The 24,536-nt window shown below is 41.7% G+C and overlaps 4 protein-coding genes across 5 annotated transcripts in view; 1 reads left to right on the top strand and 3 right to left on the bottom strand.

Moving 5' to 3' along the window:
• The window catches only part of rab3db (RAB3D, member RAS oncogene family, b), a 15,368-nt gene extending 14,572 nt beyond the window's left edge, over nucleotides 1-796 (bottom strand). Inside the window, exon 1 of the mRNA XM_017435632.3 lies at nucleotides 436-796. The gene's annotated coding sequence lies outside the window, so the exon portion shown is untranslated. The remainder of the gene's footprint in view (nucleotides 1-435) is intronic.
• Nucleotides 797-3,040: 2,244 nt separating this feature from the next.
• tmem205 (transmembrane protein 205) lies at nucleotides 3,041-6,837 on the bottom strand. The gene is made up of 4 exons (XM_017435634.3): nucleotides 6,690-6,837; nucleotides 5,183-5,289; nucleotides 4,927-5,090; nucleotides 3,041-4,827 (listed from the first exon to the last, which is right to left on the bottom strand). The coding sequence occupies exons 2-4, from the start codon at nucleotides 5,280-5,282 to the stop codon at nucleotides 4,525-4,527; spliced, it is 567 nt and encodes a 188-aa protein (XP_017291123.1). The 5' UTR covers nucleotides 5,283-5,289; nucleotides 6,690-6,837; the 3' UTR covers nucleotides 3,041-4,524.
• A 452-nt stretch (nucleotides 6,838-7,289) lies between these two features.
• Nucleotides 7,290-10,325, top strand: elof1 (ELF1 homolog, elongation factor 1). 2 transcript variants are annotated; one of them, XM_017435656.3, is made up of 4 exons: nucleotides 7,290-7,418; nucleotides 7,980-8,102; nucleotides 8,183-8,253; nucleotides 9,684-10,325. In XM_017435656.3, the coding sequence occupies exons 2-4, from the start codon at nucleotides 7,987-7,989 to the stop codon at nucleotides 9,746-9,748; spliced, it is 252 nt and encodes an 83-aa protein (XP_017291145.1). In that variant the 5' UTR covers nucleotides 7,290-7,418; nucleotides 7,980-7,986; the 3' UTR covers nucleotides 9,749-10,325. The 2 variants fall into 2 exon arrangements, with proteins under 2 accessions (XP_017291145.1, XP_017291146.1); XM_017435657.3 differs by lacking the exon at nucleotides 7,290-7,418 and adding an exon at nucleotides 7,481-7,735.
• Nucleotides 10,326-12,561: 2,236 nt separating this feature from the next.
• On the bottom strand, nucleotides 12,562-22,520 carry cnn1b (calponin 1, basic, smooth muscle, b). Its single transcript, XM_017435655.3, has 7 exons — nucleotides 22,242-22,520; nucleotides 16,016-16,137; nucleotides 15,861-15,927; nucleotides 15,490-15,627; nucleotides 15,260-15,376; nucleotides 14,981-15,127; nucleotides 12,562-13,753 (listed from the first exon to the last, which is right to left on the bottom strand). The coding sequence occupies exons 1-7, from the start codon at nucleotides 22,299-22,301 to the stop codon at nucleotides 13,508-13,510; spliced, it is 897 nt and encodes a 298-aa protein (XP_017291144.1). The 5' UTR covers nucleotides 22,302-22,520; the 3' UTR covers nucleotides 12,562-13,507.
• Nucleotides 22,521-24,536: the final 2,016 nt, after the last annotated feature.

The raw sequence follows: 24,536 nt of genomic DNA, 5'->3' as shown, positions 1-24,536 counted from the left end.
CCCCCCCACCACCACCACCACCACCACCACCACAAAAAATAAGTGGTAAACATTTCCTATGTTTACTCCGTTCCATAAAATATGGTTTTATGAGATGAACAAATCATTGCATTCGGAGTCAACTTCCACTTCAACCTTTTTCAGATTTGGGGCCGTAATAGGAACTCCTTTATGGACTCAGTGGAGCATCATTTATGACCTGCTGTAAAACAAAAGCAGGACTCAGCCAACCGGAAGTGACCACTATTGATTTCTGACAGATGTTACATCTGTTCTCTGCTTTATTAGCTGTCGGACAAAAGCAAACGACTAAATTAGTAAGGATAATAATAATAATTTATCGTTTATATTAACCAGCTAATAAGATTAAAGTTAAGTTAGTTGGGGTAAGACTCAGGCATGAACGGAAGTATGAATTTGACACTAAAAACTTACTTTCTTCTTTTCCGTCCAACTCGGTTCCCTGCTCGGAGTCTGGTATCTTCTCGCCGGGTGGGAACTAGCTCACCAGGATGTGTTCCCCCACCAAAAAAAGTGCTCCTCCACTGACGCACCAGCGGCGGACACCGACGAGCTTTTTCCTCCCTTCCGCGGGCTCCTCTGTACCGTGCCCGGGTCGGCGGACTCAACCAGCGGCTCTCCCGGGTTGTTGACGGAACGGTGGCGGGGCTGGAGCTGAATTTGGCCGGGTAGAGAGCGGGGAGGCTTGAGTGCAGGTCAGGAGCAGCAGCGCGAGCGAAGGAGGAGAGGAGGAGAGGGGTGTGTGCGTCCGCGGGGCGCGCGGAAGTCTGCGCGCGCGAGCACGACCAACGCACACCCCTCAAACAGGAAGGGTTGTTGTATCGCTCCGCGCGCTACAGGTGTACGTCCAAGGTGTCATACGGTTATACAGGTCCAAGAGACTCACCTGGAAACTCTCAAGGGAGGCAAATATTTATTAATTCCTCTATTATATTTTTATAATATTTTCTTTTTCAAAAACTACCCCCACCCCCAGCAAGATTGATACCACCTCCAAGAACATTGCTTCATATTTAAAGGCTATTTCGACCATTTCGAAGAGGTGGTCTGTGGAAAAGCCATCAGCAATTCATATCTTTCCTGTTAGCTTTTTGAGTGACAGACAAGCTAACGGCTAGTCTGAACATATAGGATGTCCTGTTCAGTTTCAGCACGACTAGCTTCGCCCTAATCCCTGGTTCTACTCAGTCCCTGGTTTTCCATAAAACTGAATGTCGCCCGAAGCTTCCCACCAACAGGTAAATAAGGGAAATAAAGTCACAAAACATGTTTCCAGGAATGCTGTTGCCAAGTCAGGGATGTAAATAGAGTCCAACCAAGTGTTGCAGTTTGTCCAAATTTCCCAAAGAAAATCAGATTTCTTCTGAACAAGTCTTAATCATTTAGGGTTTTTTTTTTCTTTGCGCAGTAGTTAACCTTAGCCTTGTAAAATCAGAGATCTAACTCTTAATTTCTTTTTTTTTTTGTCATTTCTCTGAGCCTTCCGCAGTTCGAAGTTGTGGCGATTTGCTGGGCTGTCCATTCCTGAAACGACTGGCAGCTGTTTTGAAGATTTAAGTCAAGTCCAGTCCAGTCAGATCTCTTTACACAGCACTTTTCAGCAACATGGCGGTTCAAAGCGCTTCTACACACATGAAAACACAAAAATACAGAGTCATCATGGAAAAACACGCAACAACAAGCTAAACTAAACTTATCTAAAACATGAGCTAAGATAATCTAAATAAGATAAACGAGCAAAAGTAACATAAACAGTTCCAGGTAATCTTTTATATCATTTACACCCTGGCATTGTTACCACAAACCTAAATGTTTCAGCAAACTGCCAAAACATCTGCGTTCAGAGAGATGCTCACTTCTGCTGATGTCCTCTTTACTTTATTTTACCTTCGAAAGTCCAACGAAGGAGACAACGTGGCTCCAGTTTCTCCTTGCACTGCTTTTATTTTCTTACATAAACAATACCGTAATATGTGATGTTTTTTTGTTTTTTTTTCCTTCTCACATCTGCTTTCATTTACCCACTTTCGAGTCCTGGTGAAGGGCAGATCCTTGTTAGGATGCCGGCGTTTTTGCCCTACATATCCTCCATCATTTCCAGTGATGATTCAATCGAGCAGCCTGACTCTCTGCAGCCTATAACTAATTTAATACAGCAGATTACGGCAGACCTGCAGCGTGACTGCAACGTGAAACGATACCATTAAACTAGCAGCACTTTCTGCTCGTGGTGTGCAACTGTGTGAATTAAAGAAGAGATTAAAATCAAATTCCTCATGATTTGGGGATGAGGGAGGAATGGGGAAACCTGTCCGCTGTGAGATTCTTACTTTTTTCTTTGTCTCCACACTTCCTCATGTTTTGGCTGTCACTTTCAGCTATAAGGAATACAATCGGTACATTCCTTTTAGTCCAACGTCCTTCTTGCTTTCATGCTTTTGAAGTTTTCACCAGATGTTTTTTTTTTTTTCATACCACTGTATCAAACGGGTAAATACTTCATCTGAAAGCCATGCCCTGAGCGGCTGAACTTGTTCTCTGATCAAACAAAGAGCATTTCCTGACGCCACAGGAACAGGGCAACCTCGGGGACATCTTTGGCTTCTGACACTTCCCATAAAGGCCTGAAACACACGGCTCGTCCGTTTTCCTCCAAAACCAGTTTCCTTTCAACGAGGTGTGAAGAGAAGCAGAAAGATAAGCCGTGCGTGGATGGTATTCTTTGTTTGACCAGTTTGTGTTGGCTCGAACATAAAAAAAAAGGGGGCAAAGCACATTCGGGACAACCTTGTCCATTTGCTTTCAGTTCGTGCCTTTCGTACTGAAACGAACCCATTACATCCCATTAGTGCTACCATAACTGGAACGAAGCAACATCTCTCTGATCCTGCAGCTCTGCCATCCAAGGCTGCTTCTCTTAGAACCTGACCTGCATCGCCAGTAGTTATACTAAAAACCTGCCTTGTTGTAGATTCATTCACCAGTAAAAAAAAAAACAAGAAAAACTGAAAAGGACAGCTTCTTTAAAACATCTTTTATTAGCAATTCACAGAAACAAAAAGTGCAACAAGAACAACTATAAAAAAGCTGTTAATCTGATAATCATCAACACTAAAATACATTTTTATGATTGAAATACACTAATACTGGAAGAAGCAATGAATCTGAAAAAAAGTGCTACCACCCCCTGCTGGAGATAAAAGGTAACTACAACAACAACAAAAAAAAAACAGTCTGGGGACTGGTTCAAAGTTCTGGAGAACAAGACTGGTTAACAAGGTGATTGTTATCAGTTGTACAAAAGATAAAAACAATTAAAAATACATTTTACCTTGTGATTGTTCATACAAAGATTGAAAAACAGCCAAATTAATAAACATCAACTGTGTGTTTAGTAGGGGTGTAATGGTATGCATACGTCGCAGCTCGGTACATACCTCAGTTTTATGGTCAGGAAAATTAAGCAAATGCTGTTTTTTTCCCCTCCAGTTGCTTTAAAGAGACAATAACTTTCCTAGAAGCAGAGACAGACAAACAAGCCACCCTGGTGAGGAGGCACCAAGGCAGAAGGTCAAGTACGGAAAGGTAGGATTCACTAAAGTCACTAAAAAAGGAAAAAAAAGTCTTATTCGTACGATTTGAACTGTAAACAGTGTCCCAAAGGCCACGTGCAAAAGAAAAAAAAGTTTGATGAACTCCAAAAGTGACACGTGTCTCCCGTTCGTTAAGAGAACAAGCTCTAAAAAACTACCAATCCAGCTGATTTCAGCTCCGCTTGACGTGACATTAAAGGCGACACAAAGCTGAGCAAAACCTGTAAAAGTTAAAAGAAAATACAGAAAAAATTATGAAAAATGTTCAAAAGCTCGAACCAAGCCGTACCTTTTAAACACCCTGTACTTAACTGCGTTCGTTAGCCACCAGGTGGCGTTAAAAACACATGAACTATGACACGTTTGGCTTTCCATACAGCCACCTCTCCACTCCGGCGCTGCTGCACATCTCCGGGAATGTGAAACTTGGGTTTTTTTTACATTTAAAACAAACGGGCAGGTCTTCAAAATCCAATGTTTCATCTGAACTATTCTTGCTTTGCTTTGATGCAGAGGTGCTTCAGATGGCATCCTTCTCTGTTGTGGCAGTGGTACATGAAAGCGGTGATTGCCCGTGGATACCGTATTCTTCATCTGGTTGCAGCCACCGGACCCTGACGTCTTTATAGAGACGGTTTGTTGCGAACAAATGACCCGTTCCTCTCCTAATGTTTGGTGAATGGTTAGTGGAAAAGATATATTTGCACATAAAGACACTTCGGTTGAATCTTAGGCAGGTAAATCTACATAACCCCTCTTGCACGTTTTTTCATTAGAGGTGCTCTCATTCTAAAAACATTGTGTACATTTTTTGACTACTCCGCATGATTTCTGGTCCTCAGATCTTCATCCTAAATTGATGACATCTGATGAAGATCTGAGGGCCTGACACGTTGCCCAATGTGATCTTTTAAATGGTGGACAAATTCAGAGCGGTGTAAATCAAATTAGTCGTGGTGCAGATGAACCCTATCAGGTTGCAGAGGCTGGACAAGGCGTGGTATCGCCCGAACATGCTCCTGTAGGCTTTGTACTTTGGGTCCTGCTCCCTGAGAGTGGTGTAGCCCTCTTTCTGGCTGCCCAGGCCGACCTGGTTCCCCAGACCGTGCTCCTCTTCCACCTTCCTCATCAGAAACATCACCTCCGTCGCTGTCGGGCCGAACCACTGTCCGTTTAGCCCTGCCATGATCAGCGCCAGAAAGAACATGGCCATCTGTAGGACGAGAGGAACATAAGGACATTATTATTAGCAGTTACGCACATTCTGCAGACCAAGTAAAGATATTGTGCGTTTCAATACGTGATACTCGACCTGCACACTTTCATGCCAGTCCAGTAACTCTCTGGGGTGGTACACAGCGTACACAGCCAGGCTGACAAAGTTACTTCCCAGCAGGCAGTAGAAGTACACAGGAAACAGCTTACTCTGGACCAGTCCGAAGGTGTGCCGCGTCACCTGTCGCACCAGAACAAAACCTGCAGGGACACAAAATCAGACCCGGTGTCGAAAAACGTGAGCGGTCTCGGCGCGCTGCAGCCCTCGGCTCCGCGTTCGCGGCCCCTCTTACCTCCAATAAAGGAGACCCAGACCTGCATGCCCCAGGTGAATGAGAGCGTCAGAAGGTGCAACACCTTGATCAAGTCTGTTGGCTCGCCCTCCGTTGCCATGGTGTTACTACAGAGGGGGGGGAGAAAAAAACAAAGCAAACATGGAGTATGTGCATGTTCACATGACTAAACCGTTACTTTCGCAGTAAAAGATTCGATTTTGAAGTGAACACATGCTGCTCTGAAGTCTCCACCTTTATGTGGACCTCTTGATTCAGGTTGACTCTCAGAGATAAGCAGTTCATCTAGTTGTACATCCAGTCAATTTCGTTTTGAGATCTTCGTTAAAATTAGAGGTTGATCGATGCAAGTGTTTCAACGTTGTTGCAGATCTTTAAAATTAGAGCAGCCCACGGCCAATATACAACACCAGTTATTTAAAGTTTTTTTCCTAATATGTACTTTTCATTGAACAAAAAATTTCTTAACTGAAATAAACATATATTTAACAACCTTTAGAAGAACATGTACACTGAAACACAATGTACAGAAGAGCATTCTCACTGAAGAGAAATAAATTATGAGCTGTGGTAAGCTGGTTGTAGCTAATTTTTTTCTACTTGGTAACTGATTAAGTAAGTATAGACCTCACAGATTGTTGATTTTTATTTTTTTAAAGTGTCGATTTTGGCCGATTAATTGGTGTATTTCTCATTAAAATCCAACAACTCATAAGATATTTTTCTAACACAACTAACCAGACACACAGTTACTCGATTTCACACTTTCAAGGTGACGGGGGATAAATACTCTTGGAAAGCACCTATTTGAAGTAGCACATCATTGTTTTTCAGCTGAATTCTAGTCGCAAACAGGTTTAAATTGCAGAAATTGAGTTGATGATTAACTGAACCAGGCAAAAATATGTAGACATTTTGTTTAATGCTATCAAAAAGCCCAAAACTGACAAGGCTTAGGATGTAGCATAAAAAAAGCATATATATCTGATACTGACTATGATGACAGATACAGATCAGCAACAATAAATGATGTTTGCCTGCTTTTATGCTACTCTCATAGGTTAGAGGGCAGTGCTTATGTAAGCAGCTATTGAAATGAACTCTCTGATGTGCAAAAGGTGAAACAAAGACCTGGGCAAACCCAAACCCAGTCCTCAGACAGAGATAAATGTGCTGAGTGGCAGTTGAGGCTGGTCAACTCATGCAGCTGAGCAGATAAACTCCCAGGACGAGATAAGGGAGGAGAGGCAAGGCAGTAATAACACTTTGGTATGCATTCATAATCCTAAAAGGTATAACTAAACCAGGGATAGGCCCATGAAAAGGAAAAGACGAAGATATAAACATAAAATACAAGCTCTGAACCTGCACGGCGATTAGGTAACACCAATTTTTCTGTTTAAGCTAACCCCCTTTAGCTTGGCAAACAGTTACACAAGCTTCACTTCCGCTTTCCCCTGGATAATTAAAAGAGCGTATTACACAGGCCCGAAGTCGCAGTTCTTACCTTGTTTTGTGCGTTTTGCGAAAAAAAAAACCCAACAACAACAAAACAACCTCAACTTGTCAGGGTCAGCTTGAACTACCGTTCGGAGGGGACAACCGAAAAGTTTCCTCTAACGCGGAACAGCATCCAGACGTCCCGCCCCTTGAGTGATCAGCGACCAATGATATTCTTTGTTAGTTAGACCGAGTTGGTTAAACACATTTTGATTGGCTCATTTGCGAGGTTTATGTTCACAGCCCTTCCCATGTATTTTTTTTTTTACTGTTCCACGTGCCAAAGACTGTAAATATATACAATCTACATGGTGTATGGTCACGCGAACATCACCTTTAAGTTGTTACAATGAGTTAATCTTAAAATATGTAATAATGAGAAAGAAAGGGTGGAATTAAAAAGGTTATGTTTCTTCCTACTTCTTTTTGAACATGTTAAGTACGCTCTACTTTGTTCTTTGTTTCTTCTACGTATCTGTTTTATTGCTTTATATTTTTATATCATATATACTAAATGTCTCTTTTATTCATCTATTTATTAAACTCTTGTATATTTACATATTTACAGCGTCTTTCTTTGGAGGCGGGGCTTAAAGAACCAAGTTTCCCATTGGTCACTTTTGAACCAACCAGGGCCCGCTCAAATCCTCAACCAACCAATCAGAGGCGGTCCCTAAGACGCTGCATCCGGATCGAGCTGGAAAACGAGCATCCTTCGCTGTAAAGCATCATTTTGGTAAGATAACGCCGACTTTATTACAGACAGCGGAAAAAGTAACGCGTGGAGGCAAACTAACGAGGCATTTCGACTTTAACTTGTGTATGCTATGTGACTGGGAAAAGCGAAATTTTGAGTCATTTATGTAGGGTCAGTTAGTTAGTGATTGATGCTAGCATCTGTTAGCTTTACCCGATTCTTCATCCTTGTTGACAAATGGGGATCTGAGGGGGAGGAAATAAATAAGCGAATTTATTTACAAAAACAAATTCAGGAGTTAGTTTTTCTCTTACACACAGCCTTGATTTCTTGGTTACTCAGTGTAACAAATAAATGTAAGTTTGTCTAAGAAATAACAACACTAAGATAAATCCATGTCTTTTTTTTAACTTAATAATACTCAGTTATAGTTATTTTCTCTTCTTTAAAATAATATATACTTTGTTGAGTTGAGTGAGTGCTACAGTACCATTACCTAAGCATGCAATAATGTCTAAAAGTGAGCAATAAGCACATTCTAAAACTTAAATGTGTATGAAACTGATGAAAAAGAATGATCCTGTTTGTTTTTTTCCTCAGAGATAAAATGGGCCGCAGGAAGTCCAAGAGAAAGCCACCGCCTAAGAAAAAAATGACGGGCAACCTGGACACCCAGTTCACCTGTCCGTTCTGTAACCACGAGAAGTCGTGTGATGTCAAAATGTGAGTGACTCGGTGTGGTCTCCGTTGCTTTTGAAATCCCCTGATCGGTGAGCTGCGTGACCAAAGTGTCTGTTTTCCAGGGAACGAACCCGCAACACAGGGATCATATCGTGCAGCGTCTGTTTGGAGGAGTTCCAGACTCCTATAACGTGTATCCTTTTTCGACCAAGAAGCTTTAACAAGAACTAATTCAAGATGCAGAAGCAGAGTCTGAAAAACTAAATGCACCTTTATTGTGTTTATATAAATTAAGATTGGTAAGTTGCTGTTTTTTATTGTACTTTAATGAGTGTGAGCAGCTCTGTAAGAGGAGAAGTTTTATCAGTTTGCTGCTCTGGTCCATACAGATGTGTATAAACACAACAACAGGGCAGAAAGACATCAGCAATGATCTTAGAGAAACAATTGTTGCTGCCTGTTAATATGGGAAGGGCCGCTTTCCCACTAAAATGCTTATTTCATAATGGAAAATAAAGACAGCTGTCACTCTTCTCACTGGAGGACCTCACTGCAAGTTCAACCTGAGGTCAGGTCAGGCTGTATCGAGCTTAAAAAATAAGCAAAAAAATAAAAAAGTCCCAGGAGCTCCATCCTGGACTCTCCAGGACTCAGTTAGCAGGTTAAATGTTCACGACAGGACAACTGAAAATCCATTTCTCTGCAAAACATGCATGGCAACATTGGCTTCGATACGCAAAGTTGCATCTGAAAAAAAAAATCCCCACAAGACGTCCTGAACATAGTCCTTTGAACAGATGAGACTTAAGTAAAGCAGTGTTTCGGGATAATACACATGACAAAATATAAAACTAACCAAGGATCGTGTCAGAACAAACGCCTCACATCTACTGTTAAGCACGGTGTTGGAGGGCTGATGGTTTGGGCACCTTGCGGTCACTGAGGCAGTCCTGAACTCTGCTGTTTACCAAAGTATTGTAGAGTCAACCATGAGGCCATCTGTCCAGCAGCCGCAGCTCGGTCTGAGCCCAGTCAAAGTGCAGACCTCAGCCTGATTAAAAAGCTGTGGTTAAGAGAGCCGTACGTAAACAAACGTCCACCATATCTCACGGAGCTGTAAAAGTAATGTGGACCAAAATTCATCTAGAACTCTATGAGACACTACAAAAGTCACAGCTCTTCCTACAAGCTTTTGGGGTACCAAATTTTCCGTTCCTGCGCTTCTTACATATATAAGGTGCTCCAGATTATAAGGCGCACTGTTGTTTTTTGATAAAATTGAAGGCTTTTAAGTGCGCCTTATAGTCCGGAAAATACGGTATATTTTTCCACACACACTGCATCATTTTTTCCCCTAGTTATATGCAACTTGTTGTTCATCTGACATTGTATTTAGCTAAAATAATGTCTTGCTAAATATATATTTTTAGATTGATGTTCAAAACCTTATTTATCTACAGCTGTATATAAAAAAGGTTATTTTACTAGAACTGTAATTGATTGGTGGACAAAAAGGTCACTTTGTACTTTAATAAGTTCAGGAAGGAAAAAACAAATGAAAATCCTCTATTGCTACAGACAGCAGAACAAAGAGAGCACTTCCCCTAACTCCTTTCCTCCCAGATCTTTCTGAACCCGTTGACGTTTACAGCGACTGGATCGACGCCTGCGAAGCGGCGAACCAGTAGCGGAAACCCACCCGACAAACCTCCGTCTCCCGACTCCGTTCTCAGTGAAGTAGTTTTCATCGACGACGCCGCGTCCACTTTTTTCTTCCCAAGTGCGTCACATTGGTGGTTTCACTGTCGCTGACCGTGACACGTTTCCTCTGGCTGGGTCAGAGGGTTTGCCATGTTGGCGGAAGCCCGTCTGCGTCCCAGTTCTCAATGTTGAGGTTTTCATATGTCAGTGGTTTTGTTTGTGTTGTGTTACTGTGGACCAAATTGTCATTAGAATGTACCGATTATTTCCACTTGTGTCCTAAACCTAATTATTGTCCTCTGAAAGCTACCTTTGAATTTCTAATTTAGAAAAAAGAAGATATTTTTACTCAGCAAACTCTAATATCATCATGTTGCTCTTGTGCAGTTTTTGGCACGTCACTGATGCACTTAAATTGTTCCTTTTGGTTACGTCAGCTTATGTTTATACTGCTACAACCACAACCATGTCTTTATTTGTCCTTTTACTCCACCTGGACGTACTTCTCATTTGTGTACCGTTACGTGCTGAAAGCCACCTAAATAAAGAAATCACAGTCACCGATTTGAAGTGTTTTTTATTGCACAAATGTCATGTTTAGTGAAAGGCATATAAGGGGCGGGGACAGGCTAGCAAGGATGTTGAAAACGGGAATGAACACGTCAGATGGAAAGGTAAACATGATAAATTAACTCAGACAAAATGAAAACCTACAATTATTATTTCAGCTCAGTAAACAAAACAAAACGTAAACATTTGGTGGATGGGTAAAACCGTGAAAGGAAAGCAAAGAATAGGTGTCATACAAGCAACACTCGGTGTCATAACACGGCTGCTTTACTTCGATAAAATGGCATTCAAAGCATAAAAAAAAAAAATTAAAAAAAAAAATCGCCTTTTGCCTAACTAGCTCCGTTTATAACTGTGTGCGTAATGAGTCCTTAAATAGTACCTTTAATGAGGCAGTAGGTGTTTAGTATGATGAAAAGATCCTTGGCTTAGTTTGCCTGATTACCCATTAGTAAATATAGAAAAGGACCAGAGTGTGCGCCGACACTTAGGTAAAAATTCCACAATGTACAAATACTTCATTAAGAACCTTTTTGTTTAAAAGTGCCCAAAGTGGGTGGGAAATCTCCTTTATGAGAAGTGGCCGAAGTCAAAAGTAGCAGTATTACCCCTCGACTTCATGGATGGCAGAGGTAGGAAGCGATCAATTCTAAGTACCTCAATTTTGCAACGGTACTTTGAGTAAATGTATCCGAGCGAAAGGCCCCCAGTTACATTCCTCCTGTGTGTTTTGCGCACAAGGTAAAGTGCAAAACGAAGCAGCGCGATCAAAGCCAAAGTCCACTCAGGCACTGGGGCAGAAAGAAAATGGGGAGTTCGCAAAAAAAGCCAAAACAGGACTCGGCGTGCGAAGAAACTACTGATTAATGTGTTGAGCAAACGTCAAACTAAATACCGCTACTCATACGTGTGCTCCTCTAAGCAGTGAACCGCACGTCACAGGAACCTCTAATATGTAATGTACTTTCTCAGAATCAAAACGTTCAGAAACGTGCCACGGGAATCGGCCTTGCAAACTGGCACTTGTTTCTCTGGTCAGTTATATTCAAGCGATACTTCAGCCATTTTCAATTATGTTTCTGTGAAAAAGGGATAAATTCTTGATATCTTGCCTGTCGGTGGCTCGTTGAACGACCTCAGTTCGGAGGAGCAGAGTTAAAGACTGACAGAACTGACGAGCTAAAGGCTAGTTCACGTTATTGCCATTTTAGAAACTTTTACACTCCTTTCAATTTTTGCATCAGACGGTTGTGGACATGCGTCAATAACTTTCGGTGCAGCCTGGGACACTTCCAGCAGGAATATCTTAATATTTCTGCCAAAAAAACTAAAAAATGTAATGTGAAAATGCTACGACATTTTTAAAAATTGGAGACGACAACATCCATTCAGAAAGTGGGGTTTTGTTGAGACCACGCTGATGAGCTAGTACTGGCTAGTCCAAGAGGACCCACTTCCAAAGTGGATTTTGCCATCCTAAAAACGGCTCCAATGTTAAAAATTTCACAGCGGTTCTTAGGAACCATTTTATTTAAACCTTTTCACTGCTGTTCGTTTCACATTACATGGTTGTGTTGGTGGAAATGGTCTGAAACTCCTGCAGTAACGGCTCCCTGGACGCCCCCAAATTGCTACAGCTAGCTTCTGCAAAAAAAAAATTAAAAATATGTGTAAATAACAGAGTTATACAAAACTGACAGACGTGTAAAGGTTTATAAAATAGCACTATTATGAACCACTATGACATTTCTGAGGGTGGAGCTGTTTTAAGATGGTAGCAATCCTCTTTAGTTCTAGCTTTCTTTAGACAAACAATTAGCTTCTTAGTCCTGTCAAAAGTAAACTAAGATGTATTACATAACAGTTCCACAGAAAACCAACTTCAAACTGGCTGGATTATCTAAGTCAGCGGTCCCCAACCCCTGGGCCATAGACCGGTCCCAGTCCGTGGGTCATTTGGTACCGGGCCGCACAGAAAGAATAATTAACTTACAGTATTTCCGTTTTTTTTTTTTTTTTTCGGAGTCTGAACGACATTTATTTTGAAAAATGACTGGATTCTCTCCACTACATCCATCTATGACTCACTGTTGATGCGTGTCAGAACGCTTATCTAGGTCACGTGATCCGTTACCACTAAAAACAAACCCACACGCAGCTAAACGAGTAAAAAACAAAACGTCTCTGGAAGCCCTAGATGGGACCGTCTGGTTACAGAGAAACAGGCACAGGGCTCCACTGATTCTGCGTTATGGTGAGTTGTATTCTTTGTGCACTTTATATTTGTGGTGTCTCTTATTTTGAAGTTTAAACATCGCCATATTGACAAGAGAACATTAGGGGGAGGAGAGGCAGCTAACAAAGTTGCGAGTAAAAGTTGGATTTACATTTATTAAGTTTTGAAAAATACTCCAGTTTTCATGCCAATTGTACCATTTTATTTTGTTGTATTTATCCGCCTCATCTTTAAAGGTCGGTCCGTCAAAATACTGTCTGATAATGAACCGATCTGTGGAGCTAAAAAGGTTGAGGATCGCTGCTCTAAGCATCCGCCAAACAAAGCAAGGTCCACAAAAAGCTACGAGTCCTCTTGTGTGGACCTGGACCTTCTGTCCCATCACCAAAAGGCGTAACTCTCGAAGTCTGCAGAGCTCTAATGTGAACGTGGGCTCTGTTCCTAAAGTTCAATAGCACCAACGCAATTCTACATTTCCTCTCTCAGATTCTGCTTCAGCGTTCAAACTGATTTGGAAGAGTGAGGATGATAAATTAAAAATAATAATAAAAAAAAAAATCTTTTGATCACAAGCATAGAAAGCCATTAAAAACAAAAACTATATACTAAAAGTTAAACCATCCCAGCTGCAGTGTGGGGTGGGTATTTTTCTACCTGTAGTAACATTAACCAGGGTGACAGAAGTTGGCCACGGCTTGAAAGGTTTTCGACAGGTTTTTTTCCTTGTGCTCATGGAAAGGCAAACAACTTCCTAAAAGTTAAAACAGGATTAGAAAAAAAGGGAATGATGACAAAAAAAAAAAAAAAAAAAAAATGGGCATATTTCAGAGTTAAATAACAGTCTGGAAAGTTTGCTCGTCACAAAGACAGCTGTGGTCTGTTGTCTGATCTTAAAGCAGAAGGGAGAAGGACGGAGGGAGAGGTTGTCCGTGGCCTTCTTTTAGTCAGAGTACTGGTTGTAACCGTCGAACTCCACCTCGCTGCCGTTGTTGTAGTAGGTCTCAATGGGGTTGGTGCAGTACTTGTTGTCGTAGACCTGGCGGGGCAGGCCGTAGGTGGTCATTCCCTGCTGGGAGGCCACTTTGTTGGTGCCCATCTGAAGAGAAATGGTGGAGGTGTCGCACTTCTCCAGCTGCAGGTTCTTGTCGAAGATGTGCCTCCTGGTTCCAGGTGCCACCATGCCAGCCTGCAGGACAGGGAGATTTCGAACAGACGTTTCTGGTAAAAATATTTCATTTCTCACTTTCAGTTTCAGGAAACGATTAGGATCAGATCTGTCATGTAGACACGATTTTATAAAAAGCCACAGCACGAGGACCTGGCTGGCCACATGACGCAACAGTCCATAGATTCACGTGTGCAGGGATTGTCTGTCTCAGGAGGGGTAAAACCTGTCACTGACTTAAAGCTGTGCCATCAGGGTCCCCTAAATCACAACCAGAGGAGATCCGAGGACAGACCCTACTGCTCCCCATGCCACAATGCCAGGAGTAATGCTGGCGTGTCTCTCTGCAACATTGACAAGATTGGTCCTCTTCCCATTGGCGCTGCCACACCTGCACATCAAAGGTCACGAACATGACATTCACCTCTGATCTTGATACGACGCCCCTCGTCATCAGTCTTTGCCTTTTAGCAGCAGCATACAGTACGTTTGAGCTGGCAAACCAGTCGCTGAGATGGTGCAGGATAACATGGGGTGTTGTAGGGTCTAGCACTTGTGTCTGACTGGCTGGGGCAGATGTCGTGAAATTCTGTAAAGCTTGGCAAACATTACAACAATCCTCCCTTGATGTAGTCTATCACTGGTGACTGAACCTTCACGACTTGTGTGGGTGTCTCACATACCTATTGGTTCCAACATCAGGGCACTGAGACATCTATACACACCACATGCTGGGAAATGACATGAGCAAACCCACAATGCAACCCCTATTGAGTTCTGCTGTTTAATGCATCTACAAGGCATCCTCTGTGTGCTGACCTTCACTTCCTTTTTTTTTTTTTAAAAAAATCAACTTTCAGACACTTTAGCAACTGCAATGTGATGGCACTCCTTGTGCTCGTTCTAGACGTGTCTGCTCCTGGCAAATACAGTCATTTATATACTCATAACTGGACCAAATTATGTTCATGTCAGACCAGTCCTGATGGAAACTGAACTGGCTTATGAAATCCTAAAAAAATAACAAAACAACAACAAAAAAAAAAAACATCCAATGGAGAGTGTCCTGCGATGTTTTCTTTGTGGTATTTTATTAAGTGTGGCGATTAAAAAATAGCCAAAAAAAAAATTGGATTCTGTCATACACCTTTTCTAAAAACTGGTACGTAATACATAAAGGTTTGATGAAAATAAAATCTCAGCTATTAGATGGAATGGTCGAATAGATGAGGAGCAGTTTCTCTTCACCTGGCTGGCTCCCTTGTTGGTGCCCATCTGTAGGCTGATGGTGGACTGGTCTGCCGGGTTGTCCATGCCGATCTTGGCGTCGTACAGATGGCGCCGCGTCCCGTAGGAGGTCATGCCCTTTTGGCTGGCAAGCTTGTTGGTGCCCATCTAGACAAGAAAATACAGAAAGTAGATGGTATAATTGTATTTTTGTAAGTTAATAACAGTAAAGGAAATAAAAGACCTACATAAATTCTTATTTAAACCTAAATAGTTAAAAAAATGTACAGCATTTCCGACCTGCAGGCCTATGATGTTCCGCCCCTCCATGAGCTTCTCAGGAGCGAAGTGTCGCTGCTGCTTCTCAGCATACTTCACTCCCAAATCGTACTTTGAGTTGAAACCTTTGGATTTGGCCTGAGACGAGAGGAAAACGGTGACTGCTTCCATGCATCCGTACAGGTGGATTAAAGACAACTGGGCACACAAGCCTCTAAGATTTTGTCCAGCTGCGAGCGCACGAAGCTCACCATTCCAGCCAGAGCGATGAGCGTGGACTGGACCTGAGTGTGGTTGATGTTCTCAAACAGATCGTTGGCCTCGAAGAGGTCGTGGGGCTTCAGGCCGTACTCCGTGATGGCACGGACAAAGTTCCCGATGTTTTCCAGCTAAGTGGAATTAACGGAGAAGAGGCGAGTCAGATACAGCCTGAGGTCCTTACAGATATACAGATTCAGAGGAATAAACAAACAAAAAGGCAACAGGTTTACATTTCAGGAAATTAGAAGCTTGCATTGTTTTTCACTCTGAAAGGCTAATGAAAGAAATGAAATGGCTTCCCTTTGATGGGGTGATGGGATGTAAAGAAAACTCATGAGCAGAGCTGGAGCTGCTGCGTTACCTGGTGCCAGTTCTGACTGGAGTGGTTGATCTTCCTCACGGAGCCTGGCTGAAGAACGTTAATCAGCCTACGAGGATAAAAAAAAAAATGAAGCAATTCAATTAACTTTAGTTTTATTAAAAGATGGTAGAATATAACTGAGGAGTTTCACTCACTCGCACAACAGGACCCCATCCTTCAGACTCTCCATGAAGTTCTCGCCAATTTTTTTGCCCGTCACATCTTCCATCCACAGCCTCAGCTCCTCTTCCTTCTGCGGGTCATATTTCCCAGCCAGCTGTGGGGCGCACACATTAAAGGGATAGTCCAGTCATCTTTGAAGTGATGTTCTATCAAGTCGTTAGCAGCAGTTGGCGTCTTATCAGCCATGACGTCAGTTATAGAGCGAGGATAATGGAGGAAGAGGCAAAAGTCTTTGCTCAGGCTAGGCTAAATGACTAACCAAACGATGATCCTGTCTTTTTGGTTTTGCAAGCTTATGCAACAACTCTTTCTCAAAAATGCTGGTGTGAAAGAAACCTTTACTTGACATACGTTTTCCCAACCAAACAATGTCCTGTCGCCAATAAACTTTGATCGCGTGCTGAAAATTGTAATAACTTATAGGAAGTTCTAAATAATGTCACAGAAAAGAAAACAAAAACAAACCTAAACTGATATTTTGATATCAGTTCAGGGGGATGTTCTCGCCCCCTAGTGGCACGGCATGGGGTTTTCCCAGTGTTTTTGATTAAATGCTGAGAATATAGGTTTTTTTTTTGGTTTTTTTTTTACATAAACAAAGAAAATAGTGTAAATTAAAAAAAACAAACAAAAAAAAACAGTAGTGTAGATGGAGCCTTTGCCTAAGTGTGATTTTGGTCTCCTCCCAATTTCTGATGACCATTTTTTAACATTCAGGACTTTTCATTCATGTTTTCATTGCCTGCCACCATAGATGACGGGTGATAATGTAATTGCCCATGTGTGTGTGTGTGTGTGTGTGTGCGTGCAAGGGTGCCTGTCTGTCTGCCTGTTAGGAAAATATCTCAGGGACCACTGAACAGACTTCACTGAAACTCTCAGAAAGTAATCCCTGGGTTTACATTTACAGCTGATTGATTCTAGGAATCAACCTGATATAAGCTAACTGACCTTTGTCAAAACAAAAATGGCTGTAACTTCACCAGTTTTACAGATATTAATCTCAATGTTGGTGTGGTAGTAGCCGAGAGTCATTCTAAAACATACTCTGAGTGCTAACTGATCATATAATCGTTGTTTTAAACTTTGCTAGTAGAAGTAAAGTCAAAAATACATTTGGAGGATAAAAAATGCTGTTTAGAATAATTAGTTCTTTGCAGCACATTTGCAAGTCTGATTTTTAGTTTTCCAGTTAAAAATGTCTTTTCTTTTCTACTTCTGTCGAGCAATGTTGATTTCTACAAAAAACTTTGTTGTCCTCTTTGAAAGTGATGTTACTTTTAAACAGGCTACGATAAATCTGGAACGGTTTCTTAAAGTTGTACAAGATTCTGTGGCTTTGCTTGTTTTTATTTTTAGGTTTTAGGTTCGAAAATAGCTTTTCCTCATACCAGCATAACTGAATACCTTCCAATAATAAGAAAAAAAAAAGCGCTTTGAGGATGATGTGTACGAGGAGAAAATGAAAAAGGCCTGTGGACATTCCTGCATTGCAGAACCTCTCTGCTCCTCTGTCTCTTTATAATTCCATGCCGGCTCAAACCCCGCCAGCCTGATACTTTAAATTCTCCACAAACAGAAAAGCATGCACGGACGTTCTTTCCTGGGCGCTCTGCAGATAAAAAGCCTGCGCCGCGTGGAGTTCGCGGCCAACGCAAACACGCAGCTGAAGGCAGCGGGGATCGTGGGGGGATTCCAGTCCATCACACCAAACTTGGGAGAAACAGCTCTCTTAAGCCCCCCGGCACCCCTCCCTCTCTGACTGCCCCCCCCCAATCTATTAGACTCATATTTCTCGCCGTCTCACTCTTCTCCCTGTGGACTTTCCAGACTCTGGCCTTTTACAGGGAGTTTACTATGAGGCAGCTCCCATCTGATACAGACAGGCAGGCTTTGCTTCCAGGAGCTGCTTTCACTCGGGCCTTTAATCAGACCCGTTGTTTCATTTCACGGTGGAAACGCAGTCAGAACCTATTTGTCTTTTTCTAAGCGCTAAAAGACCTTTTCCGCTCAAACATGCATGAGGCACCGAACGTAAATAAGAACAGACCGGGTTCGGCTTTAGAAAACACCTGGTTGTCTGTTTGAGTCGAAGACAAACGTCATTTAAAACGAGCGGCAGAGTTCATTTCTGACCAAAACGACGCGCTAACGGCTAGTTCGTTAGCTCGTCAACAAAACAATCTCATAAACTTCACAGCGGTTCACTTCAATGCCGTCTAAAAAACCTTTTTGGTTTCATTGCATCGTTAATCTGTCAGAAATATGATGATATTCTCTCAGGAAGTGGCCCCCCAAGCTGGTAAAGCTAGCTGCTGCTAACGCTATTTGTGCCGCAGAGTTCTGCGTAAATGACCGTGTCACTCAGATCGGACAGTGATCTAAACGTTTATAGGATAGCAGTCACATGACCCCGCTTTTTATTTATTTATTTGGAGTTGTTTTAGAGCAGAAGCAATCTACGCTGGCCTTGACAGTGTTTATGCTAGCCGTTAGCTCGTCAACCCGGGCAGAGTTGAACTTTTCATTCCTACAAACGGAGCTCATTTTAAGAGTTACACACAGGAAAACTTTCATGCTCTTAATGTTCCCACAGGACCCCATCTCAGATTTGAATTTGATTGATCTCTTTAAGTACGCAGTTGTGAAATAAGTACTGAAACTCATTGGCTAGCAACTGCAGATAGTGAGCGTATACTAAAACTGACTTCTCTGCATTAGTAGAGAATCAACACCAACCATCTAATGTTTGTATTTTTTTAACAGAAGCCCAGAGAGAACATGCTCAGACGTGGTGTTTTGTCAAGATAATGAGTTAATTATTGCTTTTTCTCAAAGTGTCAACACTTGTTTTTTCAATCTTATGGTTAGCTTGTTTGTTAATTATAACAAGAAATGACTTCTTCAAGAATCAGGTCTGATTCAAGCTCAAAATGTCATATTCTTCATTAATCGACCCAGTTTTGTTATAAATCATTTCCAAGTGTCATTACAGAGAGACTGAATGATGAAACTAGGTTTACCAGCCATATTCACATCATTATTTATCTCGTTATTAAATAAACTTGATTATCGTAGGACAAGACAAAGATCAAGTGGTAATCTAAATAAATAACTGAATAATAGCAGACATTGTCCATCTCAGCTTCCATAGTTTGGTCTCTTTTTCGGATGATTAAAGAGTCTTCAATCATAAACTTAAAGTAAGCAATCAAAAACATTTTCTCTTCGGCCCCAACTCCAAATTTTTTTTTAAATTAACCTGTTTTGTTTAGATTTTTTTTTTTCTTTCTTTCCATTCGATTCTAACAAAAATGCCGTATTAGCCATGCCGTGCCTCTAGGTGGCGAGAGTGTCCACATTCACAACATTTCAAAACACAGAAGAAGAACATTATTTTCACAATAGTGGTGAATTATGTTTAGGCTTTTTTGTGGAAAATTTACCATGTTAGATTTTTAGGTTAAAAGTTATGAATGAATTAAATTTCCTATATTTTAAGAGTAAAACTCAACATGACAGTAAAAGTATTTAAGGATGCATTCACAGCAGCCCTGTTTAATCCGCTTTTATCGAACTAGAAAGTCTCGAAAGTCTGGTTCGTTTGGAGAGGTGTGAACAAGCAATTGAACTCTGACCAAACAGGCGAACTCTGGTCTGCCTAAAAATCTAGGTCTTGGTTAGTTTGAAGTGAACTCTGGCGAGGATCAAATGCATATGTGAACGCAAGCGGACCGGAGAGCGCTCCAAAAGCAGGAAGTGGATATAGCACAGGGCCTTTTGGGTAAATAAAATCAAAACAAACGAGAGCTGAAAATGGAACAAATGTTGACATTTTGGTCCCCAATCGAACCGAGTGTACCGGACTATCAGGTGTGAATGCACCCTAAGTGTCATTGTGCTGTAAAAAAAAAAAAAAACAACCAACAAATCTTTTGCCCACATTGTGGAAACAAACAACCGTTTATGAGATGACAGCCTGTGGTAAAACCTGCTGCAACGTCATGATAACAATCACCATATAATATATAACACATTGGCCTGCCATACCGCACCATGTAAGGCAAATTTCTGTCTCAACCTCAAAGCAAGCGACTGAATATTTGTAGTGTAAATATTTCTAGCTGTTTTTATCTGATAGGTGGAAATCTTTGCAAACACTCGGTTGCCTCTCCTCCTCGCCCTCCTGTGTTCTGTCAGGACAGTGTTTTTGTCATCCTTGACTCTGATGTAAACTGTTTGGAGCAGAGACACGTTTCTCAACTTCCAGCCCCGAGCTCGGCCACTCCTTAAAAGGCCATCAGATGATGATGACGACGACGACGATGCTGCTGCTGCAGCTGTCAGTCTCCCCGCTGCGTCTCTGCTCAGAGATTCAAACTAATCCATTTAAGTTCTCTGCCTCCACTTTCTGAACGTACGATGGGCTCAGATAGCGGTAAAATACCATGCAGCCCACGCTGCACGCAGACGGTAATGAAAGGATTGAGCAGCGCGTCACAGAGAGTGAAATTTAAGCGGTGCTGATGGAGGACGGGTCACGTCCCTCCGGAATGACAGTGACGACGGATGTGATGGTGTTTTGTGTCTTCGTACAATCACAAGCTGAGTGTTTGTTAAAAATGGTCAATTCTGATCTGTCAGAGCCACAACAGAGGCAGCGTACACACACAGCTGGTTTAGGGTTCAACTACAGAGTAAAACTACATTTGTACCACTTTACTGTCTGGTTTCTGAACACTTACTATTAGTAGCTCTACTTTTTTTTAATTTTTTTTTTTTTTTTTACACCAAAACACAAGTAATGTCAATGAAATCTGACGCGTTTGATGTATTACAAGGATATTCTGGCCATTATGAAGTGGGGTTCTGGAGAAAACGAACATTCAACCTGTTGAGGATCGCTTCATTCTGACAGGACTTCACATTACATGGTTCTTTACACAGATATCAATGCTTATTTGTAAGCGCAAACAGCAGCAGCGGCTAGCTGTAGCCCTTCTGGTGCTGCCTGAGTCAACCACAAAGGTGATTTTATAGCATTTCTGACAAAATCACAGTGTAATATGGAATTGAACATGATTTAAAGTTTTAAATACATGAATCGCTATTAAATTTGTTGTTGGTGACAAAATCTGCTTTGATTTGGGTCCACAAGAACAACCCAGTATTAGCTTGTGAGCTCATACAAACACTATATTATTTAAACTTTTACACTGCCGTCAGATTTGCATTATGCAGTTATTATGGCCAAAATGCAGAGGAAGCTGTGGAAATTAATATAGTTCATTCAAACAGGCATTTTCTAACTTGACAGTCACTTGCATTAAAAAAAGTTTGCTTTAAAAATAAAGAAAATGAAAGCAATTTCCTAAAATGTGGACAATACTTACAGTCACAGCCATTTTCAGCACAACAGAAGCCTTATTTCCATCTAAAACCATTATCATAAGGATTTTATTCAAAAAAACAGGAACTAATAAAAGCAACACATGCAATTTCTGTGAAACCTTCACCTGTTTAAGACGTGCAACACATGAGGCAGGTGGACTACTGAAGGGGGATAACGAGAGAGCAAATTTGTGTTTGGAATTAAGAAAAAAAAAATTGTACGTCAATTAGAGTCGGGGAGAATTTGTGTTAAAGATTTCACTAAATATAGAGCTTTCCCTCCAACTCAAATTAGCCCCGGATTGCATAGGAAGTGCTACAGCCACCCACCGCTGTCACCGTTTGGATAGGAACCAATGGAAACAACCCGTGCAGACGCAAAACTGGCGGCAGCGTAAAGGCTTCATAGATAAAAAACAAACAGTGCTGGCGCAAGCCGCTGTGCCATTTCAGAGCGCTGTCTGAAGCAGGTAAGATATTAACTGCTCCTGACTGTCCCACCTCGCCGTTCCGCCATGTTTGTTTGGGGTCTGCCCTGCAAACAAACAAACACAAACCAGCAGCAGGACAGCTCTTCCTCTCCCTCACATGAATGATTTGTCCTCCAGCTGTCAGCTCCTAAACTAAGTCAGCAACAGACGGGAGGGGTCTATCACCTGGAACACCTGCCGCACCAAGAACTCAACACATCCTGCCGTCCTCCCTCCACGGAGAGGGAGGGGGTGTTAGTTTAAGGTGCTGGTCACTGGACCCCCTCACACCTGAGGGAGGGGGTCATCCTGTTAATAACCTGAGAAAGAACCGTACCTTGCTCTTGACCTCCGCAGACAGTCCGAAGGCTGGGCCGCTCCTGAAATGTGTTGTCATCCTGTCGCCTTTCTCCCCGTTGACACACACAGAGCTGAGGAGGTGGGGGGGGGGGGGAGAAAACAGGTAGCAGCTCTCTGTCCGAGGCAGGAAGAAGACAAGTCCCCAGAAAATCCGGAAATACGTTCGACTGTTCGTCAAATATGAGTGTTTGTTAAAGGGGGAGGGGGGGGAATGATAAAAAAAGAAGCGGCCGGCTGGTGAGGCTTTGGGACAACTCTCAGACACGTTTCTGAATCTTTTTAAACTCTTCCCATGTGAGCGCGCTCTGATTGGCCGGCGCTCCCGACCAATCAGAGCGCAGCCTCCGCGTCAGGGGGAGTGATGTCATGGCTCCGGTATGACATTCATCCACTGTCACTTTTTCCACCTTCAGGCCTTTCAGGGATGATGCTCGGGTCTCTGTTTGGGACGGCGCGAGCTGGAGTTCTGTCACTGTCACACGCAGCACGCATTTTAGAGAGGTTGAGTGGAACAATTTCAGAAAAGAAAATCCACAATGAAAAATTGTGAAGACTGCATAATCATCTACATTTCATAATAACTTTAAAAGATTTCAATAATCTGTAGAAATCACTGAGGTCAAAGGTCAAGGCTGACAGTCAGTATTAGATGTCTGTGATCTCGGAGCCCTCAGGGGCCCCTGCATTAAAACCAGGTCTGGTTCTGTTCTGTTCATCACTGCATGGACTCAGGAACACTTCCACACATCACTGTCTGTAAACACAGTTCACTGGACCATCCACTGATGCTGCTTAAAGCTCTATCAGGCAGAGAAGAAGACAGATGTGAGACTGAGCTCCATCCAGAGACTCTGCTGTCTCCTCTGGACCAAAGATCATTTAAAATGGACTGAGGGAAAGAGGACTGATCTGAGGTCAGACAGATTAGAATTTAACATTCTTTTTGCAAACCACAAACAACCTGTCCTTTGTACTAAAGAGAAGAGGAACCATTTGACTTGTTATCAGCACACAGTTCAAAAGCCTGCCTCTCTGATGGTATGGGGGTGCATTAGTGTGCCTGGAATGAGCATCTTACACATCTGAAAAGCCACCATCAATACTGTAAAGTATTTACAGGTTTTAGAACAACATATGATTCAATCCAGATGTTGTTTTTTTCAGGGAAGGCCTTGCATATTTCAGCAGGACAATGTTAAACGACAAACTTCCTCCATTACAGCAACAGGGCTTCATAGGAGGAGAATCTGGGAGCTGAAGTGACCAGCCCGCAGTTCTGACTTCTCACCAATAGAAAACATTTGATGCATCATGAAACAAAAAATCCATCAAACACCCAGGACTGTAGAACAGCTATAATCCTCCATCAGAGCAGAATGGGACAACATTCCCTCTAAAACCTCCAGCAGCTGCTCTCCTCAGTTTACAGATGTTTACAGACTGATGGTAGAAGAAGAGGAGAGGCTTCACAGAGGGAAACATGGACCTGGAGCTACTTTATTCAGACGTGTTGCTGCCAACAAATTCAAAATCACTTAAAACGGTACAATTTCTTAGTTTAGGCTTTTGACATAGTTTTTACATTCCCCTGTGAATAAAATATGTGTTTTTGAGATTTGAAAATCATTGCATGTTGTTTTCATTTACATTGTACACAATGTCCCAATTATTTCAGAATTAAGGCTGGAAATAAATAGAAATAAAATCAGGAAATTCTGTTCCGTTGTTTTAGTGCTTATGATTGCCTTTGTTTCTATGAATAGACAATGATAGTTTCTTTTTAATCTGAAAAAAAAATCTGACATTATAATATGAAACTTGAACTGAAAGAAAAACATTGGTATTCACACACACATATATCTATATATAGAGATAGATAAATCTCTCTCTCTCTCTCTCTCTCTCTCTCTCTCTCTCTCTCTCTCTCTCTATAAATAATTCAATTACAAATACTAAAACAAAAGTTGTTCTGAAAAAGTTTATATGTAAAAGAAAAATTATATTTTTTTCAAAATGCTCACAGGAATTATGGTGTGCTATATTTGTACTTATAAAACACACAAAAAATATAAGTTAAAAAAATATTCACATACACAAATATTCACTTTAATGTAATACAAAATGTTGAATTTTAATGAGAAATCTCCCAAATTACATATATATTTAATGACTTTTTATGAGAAAAGTCGGCAAATGATTTTAGTTTGGAACAGAGTACAATGTGTCAGACTCACAAACAATACATTTACAGGGACCACTGTGGCATAGCATA

The sequence above is a fragment of the Kryptolebias marmoratus genome, linkage group LG12 (genome assembly GCF_001649575.2).
Source record: "Kryptolebias marmoratus isolate JLee-2015 linkage group LG12, ASM164957v2, whole genome shotgun sequence".
NCBI classification, from domain to species: Eukaryota; Metazoa; Chordata; class Actinopteri; order Cyprinodontiformes; family Rivulidae; genus Kryptolebias; species Kryptolebias marmoratus.
Note: the sequence above shows the minus strand (reverse complement) of the source record. Positions and strands in the feature narration are given on the sequence as shown.